The 13,038-nt window shown below is 36.5% G+C and overlaps 2 protein-coding genes across 4 annotated transcripts in view; both read left to right on the top strand.

Moving 5' to 3' along the window:
* LOC117122886 (RUN and FYVE domain-containing protein 2-like) overlaps nucleotides 1-3,242 on the top strand; it is a 34,074-nt gene extending 30,832 nt beyond the window's left edge. For all 3 annotated transcript variants that reach the window (XM_033268655.1, XM_033268653.1, XM_033268654.1), the window contains 3 exons: nucleotides 156-380; nucleotides 1,593-1,719; nucleotides 2,448-3,242. In XM_033268655.1, the coding sequence (XP_033124546.1) occupies nucleotides 156-380; nucleotides 1,593-1,719; nucleotides 2,448-2,591 (496 nt within the window). In that variant the 3' untranslated portion in view covers nucleotides 2,592-3,242. The remainder of the gene's footprint in view (nucleotides 1-155; nucleotides 381-1,592; nucleotides 1,720-2,447) is intronic.
* Nucleotides 3,243-11,415: 8,173 nt separating this feature from the next.
* LOC117122840 overlaps nucleotides 11,416-13,038 on the top strand; it is a gene marked incomplete in the record, with an annotated part of 10,861 nt that continues 9,238 nt past the window's right edge. The window contains 1 exon segment of the mRNA XM_033268592.1: nucleotides 11,416-11,952. Coding sequence (XP_033124483.1) covers nucleotides 11,889-11,952 — 64 coding nt within the window.

Below are 13,038 nucleotides of genomic sequence, written 5' to 3'. Positions count from 1 at the left end.
TATATACTCTCTATTACACCACCTGCATATTATTATTTTATTTTATTATTTTATGCAACGATTAACATTAATTAATTACATTATTTTCTCAGCCATTATGATAATCAATTGCTGATAATGGTTATAATAACTTTTCATTTTAACATTTTCTTTAGCTCGGCTCTAGAAACAGACTTAAAAATTGAGCGCGAGTGGCGAAACCAGTTACAAAAAGATTTGAGTATTGAGAAAGACTTGGTTGCACAACTTCAGAAAGATGTTGGCGAGCTAGTTAGCCTAAGAGAACAGTATGTAAAGGTATCCGACGAGCACAGCCACCTGCAAGAGACCTGCGAAGCACAGGAGCTAGCTTTAGCAGAAATGGGTTCAAAACTAAGCGAGTGAGTTTTCTTCTTTTCTGTTTATTAAGTCATTCATTTAATCATTAATTCTATTTATTTATTTGCTTTTTTGGGGTGGTTTTTTTTTTGGTTTTTTTTTTGTTTTTTTCTTGTTGACTTATTTATATTTATTTAATTTTTTTATTTTATTTTTGATGTGTTTGCATCAGGAAAATATCATCACTCCTGTTTTTGTTTTAAATTTAATTATTTATGTGTGTTTACTGCACTCTTTACATTATATTTAATAGTACATTTAGACTCCGTACCAGTTCCTTCTTACAAAAACAAAACTTAGCTACTCCTTTTTAAAATGCTGTCATCATTTTGAATCATTCGTCATGTTAATTATTATTTTGTGATTCTTCATTGTCTATTTTTTATATACAGTTTTTATCTATATTTTTTATTTTTAAGTTTGTATCTAAAAAAGTGTATTTTCCTTTCCATCAGTGTTTTGTATGCTGCCCTCTCTAGGTCTTATTAAGTACTGTAGTCTCTGTAAAAGTGTTTTTTTTTTTACTAAGAACAAATTAAATTATTTTAAGTTTAAACTTAAAGCTATACTAAAGATTATTTTTAATTGAGCCAATGTTCATTACTACCATACACTTTTACAATCATATTGTTAAAATGTGGACTGCCAAACCTTTTTCCTAGTTTCATCCGACACGCCAAGGCATAATGAAAATCATTCCCATCAATTGTAATGAAAAATGAACAAACATACAGTACTATGACTCCCAGCAAATTTACGTGCAAAGTGGTTTGTTTAGACAGGTGTGGATGTCAACTTGCTTCCTGGCACCCTGATTGAACCCTGTCGAACGTGAACCCACGTCCATGGCAGCAAACGTGTTAATGTATTGTTTACATAGAACAGAGTTATAAGGTTTGGTTCTCACGAGAGCCCTAGTAGCTAACTGTTAGCGCTAACCATTAGCACCTGCGTGAGAATGCCCGATCGGTTAGCACTAACCGTTACACATACGCGTTTACAATTTCCAGTTACTTATTGGCCAGTGATTCGATCATCATATTCTTGGTATCCGGATCGGGATCTTCTCGTATGGAGGCATGGCAGCTAACGGTTAGCAGGATCCGGATCCTGCTAACCGTTAGCAGAAGTGTGAGAACATATCCTTTATATATGATAAATACTTGCTGATAATTATTGTACCATTTATATTTTGCTTTGTATTATTCTTGAAGGTCACAGTTGAAAATGGACGATATGAAGGAAGCAGTAACAGCACTAGACAAACGTGTATGGACAAGTGACAAGGACTCCCTCACATGTATGTCTTGTGAAAAACCGTTCTCTGTTGCCCGCCGTAAGGTAAGCATAAATCAGGCATAGACAATATATATATAAGGCTTGCTATCACAAGGCCAGCATACTATCGCTACATTTTAAACTGAGTAATTAACATAGGAATGTGGCAGTATTGTATTGTAAACTTATCAGGCCAAACAAAAAAAAATTGTTTGTTTGCCCTCCTCCACCCACCCCTAACTCACTGAAAAAATAGGGGTAGAAAAACAAAAGAACATAAAAAAAGGTTTTTTTAGCTTTTTTCTTTACAAATTAAAAAAAAAAATGTGAGTGAATTTATCTGTATTTTTTGCCAGATGCCCTACAAATGAGTCTAAAATTGTTGTCTGATGTAAGATATTGCCATTCTAGGCCTCTGTGGTTTTTTTTTTTATTCCATGTGATGAGTATTTTAAAAAATTAAACGAAATTAAAAAAAAAAACTTATTCCACCCGCCCCTATTTATCATTTTTAAAAAAAGAAGGGCAAACAAACAATTTATTTTATTTTGCCTAATGTGGAAAATATGAATATAATAAAAAAATCAATTTTCTAGTTTTGGTCAGTGATACTGTTGTTAGCATGGCAAGCCCCATATGGTCTAAGCACTGTTAATTAGAAAAACTGTATTATCTTTTTTTATCAATCAAAAAAATTATAATCACTATTATATACTCTTACTATTGTAATTTGTTTTTTTTAATAACAAATATAAACATAGAAGTGCCTATCATACCGATTTCTCTTACAGCACCATTGTCGTAACTGTGGAGGTATTTATTGCAATAGCTGCTCGGACAACTGTATGCCACTTCCTTCGTCTGCCAAGCCAGTCAGGGTCTGCGACCGGTGCCACACGAACCTACTACAGCGGTACTCGGCATCGTCTACATAGCTCACTTTGATATTACACTGCGGCAGGAGATTTGGAAAAGATCAAAGTCACAACTCCCATGAAATGTTAGTCACGCCATGGAGGTATAAAACAATTTTATACCTCCATGGTTACGCTTAAAGAAAATAATGCTACTGCAACCGTGTTGCTGTACTTGGTCTCTCAGAAGCATTGCTTTTTTCTTTCTCAAATGCGTTCTATGGAATCTTTTCATGTGTAATTTATTATGTTAAAACTAAAGCTACAGTTAGCTTTGTAAACTCCAGAATTGTCCTGTTCTCAACATAACTCAAAGAATTGCTTGTATTAAACCCTGTCTCTGTATTTTATATCTTTCATTCTGAAATTATTTTTGTTCTGTTTTCAACCAGAATTAGGAAGTAGAGCATATGTGCGTGTGTGAGTTATTTACAGCCATAAATTTATTATTATAAAATGCATATAATCCTCAAAAATCAATTTCACCTCAATTTTCACCTGCAAATTGAATATCAAATGTGATCCTAAGACACGGACTTGTGGAAGCATGCTTTTATTTTGATAAAATCTCCTACTTATGCAATTGAAGTAATGCGATATCAATTGATATAGAGGGCGCCATTTAAAATGGTATGCTTGTATCATAGAGTTGTATATAGAAGAACTAAAGTCAATTTGTTGAAGTATCATTTTCCTTGTTTAACAAGTTATTTGTTTTTGTGTAATATGTGTCGCTTCCTTTTCAAGAAACCAAAGATTGCATTTATCTGTGACACATTTTTTATCGGGTTATTATCAGTGGATGAACATTACTCTGTGTTACCTTTCAATGATGATTATAATCATTAACTTAATTTGGAGTAAACCCCTTCAGTAGACGCCATTGTAGACCTGTTGATTTTTGCTTTTGAGGAAACATATTGTACTTTTTTGGATTTGAACACATTGCATTTTATATTCGCTCACCATTACTCCATTGAGGACAACCATAGTTGATATATTAACTACAAGTATATGAAGATCAGCTTTAATAGAATCCAAAATGGTTACAATGCGTTCTACTGTAGCGTATTTGTAGTAGTATTGAGTAACAAATCAACGATGAAGGTGCACCACATATCAAATGTTATGATTCCTCTAACGTGCCTTTGCGCTTTTTATTCCGTGGATGGTATCATGTTTTGCAGAAGAATTTATTTTTTGTAACGAAAATGTGATAATATTAACTGTGAGTCAATGTTAGTGATACGGTGCAAGTCATAAGTATTTTGCTAAATCAAGTCTGCAGCTAATTAGGCTATTGTCCTTTAGCATCCAGAGACAAAACGAAACAAATCCATCATCATCATCATCATCACAAGTCATCACCGTTATCGTCATCATTATCAACATCATCATCAACATCATCATAATGGTTATTATTAGGCCTATTTTTATTATTTATCATATTTTATTGTTTTAAGAGATATGTATTTTCCATATTGACCAATATTTTTATATGAAATTTAATTAAACCACAATGATAGTATATATTATTCATTATCAATAAGCCAATTCGAAGTTAGACCTACGCATGCTTATATAAAGTTTAATCTACAACACCATACACACAACATAGGTTTTTTTGATTGACCTCAGATATTAGCATGCACAGTTCTAACTATGAATTGGCTTATTAACATTAAGTATCAATAATATTGATTATTATTTGAATATAATTATTAAATGTTACTTGTATAATATTTTTCCTTTTTATACAATTTATTGAAAGGCAGCTAATGCGATACTTAAGTGGATTTTAAGTTAAAAATGCATTTTCTTTTACCTAATAACTGGTTACATTATTCACTTTATGACGGAGAGGAATACATTACTTTAAACAAAATTACATATCACAATCAAGATACCATGTCCAATATTAATATTCATGTGACGTCATGTAAACAGTCCTTTGATTGATAATGGACATTTCTGGAGTGTCCATCAAACTTAACAACTGACCAATCGGAACAGGGACAGCAATACGCGCATTTGCGCGACGCTAGAGCGGAATCACTCATGCGTGACCGTCCTGCCGAGCGTCCTACCTTTTCTGCATACGTAGTTGGCCAAATTTGTGTCCTAGAATACACACGGCGAGCACTGAACGTAATCGCATGCGCAGATGACTTTTAGTGACGTCATTACGTTCTACGTCCTACCGTCGTCGTGCAATCGAAAGCTCCTGTCGTTTTCTGAGACTTTAGCAAGAACAGCCAAGGGGCGGAGCTTAGCGAAAGTCCATTGGTTTAATAATTACTGTATCTTCGTTAGGCCATCGCTTATTCGAAATCATATCGTACTTTCTTAAATGCTTTAGCAATTATGAAACATTGAAATAACGTTAACAAGAGTCATTGATTTTTTTGCCCTCTGTGCAGAGAATTATGTTTATCGTATAAAATATAGTATAAGCAGTTGATGGAATGCCTTGCTAATTGTGTCATCGATGTAGAAATATATATATATAAATATAGAGTATGTCTGCGTGGAATAAAACACATGATTAAATGTGATTCCAAACATTCACGATATTTGTGGTTTATTTACAGTAAATTCGTCATTGCGTCATTATCGTTCAATGCGCATAATGCACCTTTTCGGAGTATATAACTACTGACTAAAAAGGTCCATTAACTCATCATATTACGGATCCCTTTTTTTCTTCACCTCGATCCCCTTCTCTTTTCCTTTTTAGTTTACTCGTTTAAATGGCTTTAGTGCTCTGGTTCTCAACCACCGAACCGCCGTGGTCCAAAATAGACCACTAGAATACCAATGTACAAAAATAAAAATTGATTAAAATGGTGTGTAAGTTTTTTAATTTCTTGCGAATCAATGAAACTTGAACGAAATGACCAAGACAATTTCATTTTTCGAAGTTCCCAGTTCGCTCAACTGATGATGATGAGTAGGCCTAATAAAATCTTTCTACGGTCCTATTACATACCGTGTTGCTGTACTTGGTCTCTCAGAAGCATTGCTTTTTTCTTTCTCAAATGCGTTCTATGGAATCTTTTCATGTGTAATTTATTATGTTAAAACTAAAGCTACAGTTAGCTTTGTAAACTCCAGAATTGTCCTGTTCTCAACATAACTCAAAGAATTGCTTGTATTAAACCCTGTCTCTGTATTTTATATCTTTCGTTCTGAAATTATTTTTGTTCTGTTTTCAACCAGAATTAGGAAGTAGAGCATATGTGCGTGTGTGAGTTATTTACAGCCATAAATTTATTATTATAAAATGCATATAATCCTCAAAAATCAATTTCACCTCAATTTTCACCTGCAAATTGAATATCAAATGGCCTGCGCGAGCGCGTCTACAACTTTAAACGCACCAGAATGCACATTTCTGTAAGAGCTAATGTGATCTTAAGAATAATATTCAATGACGTGATCTTTCCTTGAGTTCAACTTTAAGGTCTTTGTCGGCAGATCTTTTTGTGAAGATTATTGAAAACGGGTACTTGCTTAAATTACTGGAACTTAAGTTGTCGGTCAAGTCAAATTAAATAGACCACAAGCTGCATATATTTTCAAGTGGCGCGTGTGCGCACACGCATGGATCCTCCACTTACCAGTTGGTTAATATTGTCGTTTTTAATAGGAAATTTTGGATTTGATTGCATAATCCCATAACGAATAAAGATTTACAACTAGTGTTGTGGTCACCTAAAGAGGCTATTACTTTGAAACTTCGAATGCTCAGTTTAAGGACGCGTTCTGCAAAAAAATACGGATGCGACGACCTATTGAATCCACGGCGGCCGTTGATTGGATTGCCGTTACTGCTGGCATTCAAACAAAAACGATTTGTATAATATATAGATATTTTTTATATTATAATGTTTGTACCTGCATTACGTGTGTGCGTTTCAATATATGCTTATAAATATTTTAGGCCTAAATATCAAGTCAGGGAGGTTCAGTACTGTAGTTGAAATCAAATTAATAACTTAAAAAACAAAATGTCGTTCGTCATGCGCGCTTGCTCATGGCTAACATTGATATGTCTTCAACTACTGTGCTGGACATCTTATATTTCAACCCGACACCTGCTTCATCCTCTTGAACCTAAACCAAAAAAAGCCCAAAAACTCGAAGTAACAGTGACATCCGAAGACCATGCAACAAATGAAAACACAACAGTAAACCAATGATTCGTGAATAAACAACACAGTTTATCCGTATACCTATATTAACTTTAGGCACAAAATATTTACAGGTGCGGATTTAGACGATTTTGCCCTTCCTAACTAAGTCCTTGTTCCGCACTCCTGATTTTATTCCGATTGTATTTTTTTAGGCCTATATATAATGGTCTTTCATACTTTCAACATCACCATCGTATCAATATTAATTATTCATCGCCGCACAACACCATCATCATTCATCTGCATATCATCATAATCATCATCATCATCATCATCATCATCGCTAATGTTTTTTTTTTTTTTTTTTTTTTTTTAATAAATTGAATTGAATTATTACAACTCATTCATTAAGAATTCATTCACTCCGCTGGTTTACATTTATATACGCATAAATCAGTGTTGCTGAGATTACAAACTGCCACATCAATTTCGTATTTTAGTGATAACGATCATTCATTGTCCGAATGTTTTCATACCGTACGTGTTTGTAAGAATAATGATAAACGATAATGTTCGATATTAATATCGCCATCATTATGATCGTCGTCGTCGCCGTCAACATGAGCATCATCACCCTCATCATCATCGTCTTCATCATCTATATTACAATTACGCTTTTAAAGAGCCTACAATCACGGTAGGCCTACTAAACCGACGACCTCAGATGACGTCTGGGAATTCGAAATCTACCGATCTGAAAAAAAAACAGTATAACAACATAGATCATCGGAATCTCCATCACATGGAGTAAATGTAATACCAATCAGCTCAGTTGAAGGAAAACATGACTACAGTCTTTTTTCACAGGAGTGGGCTTTATATGGAACGCCAAAAGAGCAACATCCAAACACGGTCGATTTTCGTCAAGCACAGTCGGCTTTCGGCTTTCAATGGGTTACAGTAAACACATTTTAGTGGTTTCTAAATATTTTTATGTTTTGAAAAATGATAATAAACTGCAATCAAAACCTGTACCTGAACTACCACTGCATTTCTGACATTACGTAAAGAAAATAACTGAGCCATATAACATGCAACATATCAACCTATCTTCTTTTAGTGGTCCTATTGTTTTTTTTATCGAAACTAATCGCGACATTCAATAGCGGTAAAGCGAGCGAAGCGAGCACACCCTCTATTTATCATAATTATTTGTTTCTTAATCATCATCATCGACGCCGTCATTATCACCATAATCAACACTATAGACAACTGACTACCTTTTATCATTTCCGCCAAACACAAACTAGTTACCTTTACTCCAATTATTATGTTTCTGTTAGGAACATAATGTCATCATCATAGTTCTTGTCCCAGATTTATGATAAGACTAATGGTCAAGTGACAAGTGACGTCAGAATAAAACAGTTATTGGTACCGTCTGTCAAGGATCAGTCGAATTCAATTGATGAGAGGTCATTGGCCAAAATGATAAACTAGTTTAGTTTTATAGTACGGTAATATACCGGTTGCATGAGTTAGTCGCGCGTACAGCGTTATTATCCGGTTATGCGTTGCTCTGCATTATAACTAATCGCAGGAGGGATATCGGAGGATGTTGACATTTTAAGCAAGCCTACATGAATAAATATTCATATAAACTATGACGTGCAAACTTTTTAATTCTAACCCTGGATTATTACCAAAACAAGATAATTGGTTTATTGCGTGGCTAAATATATCTAGATTCGATTTTCTATGTTCTTGACCTGTCGAGGGACCAACCGACGGGAGAAAGTCATTTCCTCTACAGATGGTCTCGTGAAGTGGTCAGGACTTAAGTGAGAGGCACTCCGTTCGGCCTTCGTCAAATGGTCATCTACACATACGCCACTCCAATTACAAGTTGATCCACAGATTTTTGTCAATGACAGCCTGCGATTGTTCGTCAGCTTTCCTCGGGAAATGCGATAACTCTCGGTAAAATCTCCTGGCGATTGCCTGGATCAGGAATCGATGGGTTTGTTTCAGATCCTCTCGATATATAGGTCAGCGTGTGGTTGGGGGTTTCTTTTTTCGGCCAGCTTCATGTGGTTGCGGTTGTGGTTTCTAGATTCCTTTGCAGTTACGAAGTTTTAGGCCTACGATCATCAGGGGCGGATCCAGAGATGTACAAAAAGGAGGGGGGGGGAGGAAATTTGGGCCGATCGAGACAACAATGTCCTAGGGGGTCCGGGGCATGTCCCCGCGAAATTTTTGAGTTCTAGACGCCCAAAAATAACATTTGAGGCGTTGTGGGCTATCATTTTTTTCTTTTTCTTTCTTTTTTTCTTTTTTTTTTTTACCTCCCAAAAGGGGGGGGGGGGCTAAATCCGCCCCTGATCATGTCGAGCTACATCCTTGAAATACAAGGACAGGACGTAGATACTGAAGCATGCGCTAATCATCTTCATCATCTTTATATACATTTCATTTATCATCATCATTCTTATCTTGATTGGTACCATCATTATTATCACCGTCAACATCAGTCGGTCCTATCATCATCATCGTCATCATTATCATCGTTATAATAATAAATACATAATTTTAATTCACATCCGTTGTCATTATTGCCATCTTCATAATCATTACGGTATGTAATAGGCCTATTTATCTACACCATCATCAGGAAACCCACCAACTTCGGTTGGTGCAGCGGGTAGTTAAAAAACTGGCTGTGTATTCCGCTTGTGTCCTACCCACAATTGTCTATCTCCACCCAGGAGTAGTAAATTGGGTACTTGTCGTTCAGCCACCGTACTTATTACTGTTGCAATATTTTGGTATATAGTGTGCTAGGGGGTCCGAATTCTGGACGCCCGAAAATAAAATTTGAGGCGTTGTGGGCTATCATTTTTTCTTTCTTTTTTTCTTTTTTTTCTCCTTTTTTTTACCTCCCAAAAAGGGGGGGGGGGCGGGCCGGCCCACACCCCCTAAATCCACCCCTAATCATGTCGAGCTACATCCTTGAAATACAAGGACGGGACGTAGATACTGAAGCATGCGCTAATCATCCTCAGCATCTTTATATACATTTCATTTATCATCATCATTCTTATCTTGATTGGTACCATCATTATCATCACCGTCAACATCAGTAGGTCCTATCATCATCATCGTCATAATTATCGTCGTTATAATAATAAATACATAATTTCAATTCACATTCGTTGTCATTATTGCCATCTTCCTAATCATTATGTAATAGGCCTATTTATCTACACCATCATCAGGAAACTCACCAACTTCGGTTGGTGCAGCGGGTAGTCAAAAACTGGCTGTGTATTCCGCTTGTGTCCTACCCACAATTGTCTATCTCCACCCAGGAGTAGTAAATTGGGTACTTGTCGTTCAGCCACCGTACTTATTACTGTTGCAATATTTTGGTATATAGTATTCTGTTTGTTCCACTGGGGTAATCATAAGTGACGTATCTAGGGGTGGATGTGGGGGCGCACGCCCTACCAAAAAAAAAAATACTTACCCAGTCTTTCCCCTGAACGAATCACGCTCAATAGTTAAAAATCGCCTCAAATCACCTTATTTTGCAAGCTAGCACATCCTCACCTAATCATCGGGGCTCCCAGTTCACCTTCTCCCCCTTCCTACGCCCCAGACTCTTTTTATTCATTCATTCATTTATTTATTCGATCAATAATCAACAAATAGTAGGCCTACAGACATAAAATTCAAGGAGGAACAAGGACAAAGAGGATGAGAAAAACGTTCAAATCGCAAAAGGTTTAAGTAAGGAAACAGAACCACCACTGGTACTCATGTGCTAAGAACATGTGATATCATGACAGCATTCGCGTTAACTACCATAAATATAATCATCATCTTGAAAATTATCATCATTTACATTATTAACAATAGGGGCCTACATCATTCGCTATTGAGGTCATCATCATCCCCGCCATAATTCTCTCATAGATGGTCACGAATGGAACATAGGTTTCATTCGTCACCACCATCACTCACCATTATATGCTCCTTATTATTTTTATTATATATTTTCCTTCACTGCCATTAAACGAGTACCGCGTTTTCGTCCTCAGTATCGCTTTCATCGGACGGGCTAGTAGTTGTAAATGATAATGACGTAATTAGCATCGCCATCAGTTTCATTATCACCACATGGGATACCTGATGTAAAGGATAATGACGTCATTAATATCGTCATCAGTTCATCACGTAACCTGTGTCGTTACAGAATATAAACACAGGTATGCCTCTTTGCATATTGCGACGAATTCTTAACCCACTAAGCATGTAAGTCGTAACAGTGCGTCTCAGTACTGGACTATAGGCTATTTAACGTTTGCCTATTTGTTAAATGAATGCTAAGCATATTATTTCATTACCACATCCCTCCATTAGAGGTGAACAAAGTGTTCCACCCGACCCAGTCGTGCGCTCCATCACGTTCCCAGGTTTCACCTGCCACCAATACCTGGCGGTGATAGTGAAGTGAGTAGTGTTCGGCCTTAAAATAGACTGCTATAGGCCTATGAAACCCTCATAAATGTTGGATTGGATTCCACCTGTTGTTGCTCCCTTGGGTTAAGAGATGAAAATACTTTTTATGAAAATAAAATGCTTGCTTACTTAAATATACCTGCACACAATCGTGAATGGTGTTCCAGGTAATGTCTATACCTTATCTCATAAGTGGATGTAATCTAAAGGTATGAAAACACTGTATCTCCTCAATGGATTAAGAGGTTATTGTGTATGATATTATTTTGGGTGGTTAAAGATGATTTTATAACCCTGGGGATTTATCGATAAAGAAAAGGCAGGCCGTTTCAGCCCACTGAAATGATTAGACAGCAAGAAGCGCCGGTGAGTCAATGGGCCTAGCAGTCTAGACAGCCTGTCTCGCTTCTTTAGATCGAAATAAAAGCCTGCAATTACATGAATTGCTTGCTATCATGATTAATGGCGTCCTGCTGTATAAGCTTTGATTTTCTTGCTTCAAACCATTGCCTGATCCCAGTTGAGAACGATCGCCCGAATAGAAGCTCCCTGGATTCAGTAGGAATTATAACTCTCGATCTTCCGCTTCTTCTATTTGTCAACCAAATTTGATTTTTGTTTTTGTTTTTCCGGACCAAACTTGCAAGCTTCTCAACGAAAAATGTTTCTTGAACTTCTAAAAGGATTTATTTGTTTTGGTGTGGTTCTTCTCAAATTAACGACTGGTAAGTGGAACGGGCGTTATGCCCACAAACAACACAGGCTATCGAGGGGCAGGAATATCCATGCCACTACAGTGGACCAGCCAATGTCCGTCGTTATTCAACTCTCTTTTGTGCAACCAAATGCGCGGTCACAAACGCTATTTTATTCCGTGGATTATTGAAAATTGTCCTATATATAATGATATTGATAAATTGCTGATTGGTATGTAGAAAAATGTACTAAAAGTAATGTGATCAGGCTCACATTATTCGTTTGTTTACTTTTGATTAAAATCCAATGGGACTATTACCGGTAGGGAATTACAGTAGCAGGCCTACTGATAATTGAACGAAATGTGATTCGAACCCTAACAACAGTAACGAATCAAGAACTATGGCGGATTTATTTAACGAATTTATAGTAAACAAGCGATTCAGATCTATTCAAGAGGGGCGTAAGTGCGCTCGATTGGGTACGGTATCATTGATCATACTTGAGTATTATTTTGAGGTCCTGCTAATCTCCACTCCTTTTATTTACACCGACAATATAGAAGAACCATAAGAATGTAAAGCAGGCGAAGTGTATACGACCGGTGTGTGTATGGGCACATGAATAAGACACAGTATGCGAGCACATACGGAGGGCATTAACAACCTATGCAATAAGAGAAATCAATATGAGTACATATGAACTGTATGTGCCCTGTCTCTTATACACATCTAGATGTGTATAAGAGACAGCACGTAAACTGTGTCTTTACAGAATATAAACACAGGTATGCCTCTTCGCATATTGCGACGAATTCTTAACCCACTAAGCATGTAAGTCGTAACAGTGCGTCTCAGTACAGGACTAAAGGCTATTTAACGTTTGCCTATTTGTTAAATGAATGCTAAGCATATTATTTCATTACCACATCCCTCCATTAGAGGTGAACAAAGTGTTCCACCCGACCCAGTCGTGCGCTCCATCACGTTCCCAGGTTTCACCTGCCACCAATACCTGGCGGTGATAGTGAAGCTGTCTCTTATACACATCTAGATGTGTATAAGAGACAGGGCCTACTGAGTGTTTTTTTAAGATGCTGATACTCTACTGCAGGG

This window comes from Anneissia japonica, unplaced genomic scaffold (genome assembly GCF_011630105.1).
Source record: "Anneissia japonica isolate Jap-2015-1 unplaced genomic scaffold, ASM1163010v1 scaffold287711_len853857_cov187, whole genome shotgun sequence".
In the NCBI taxonomy this organism is placed as follows: domain Eukaryota; kingdom Metazoa; phylum Echinodermata; class Crinoidea; order Comatulida; family Comatulidae; genus Anneissia; species Anneissia japonica.
The sequence above is the reverse complement of the archived record's forward strand: the minus strand, read 5'-3'. Positions and strand labels throughout refer to the sequence as shown.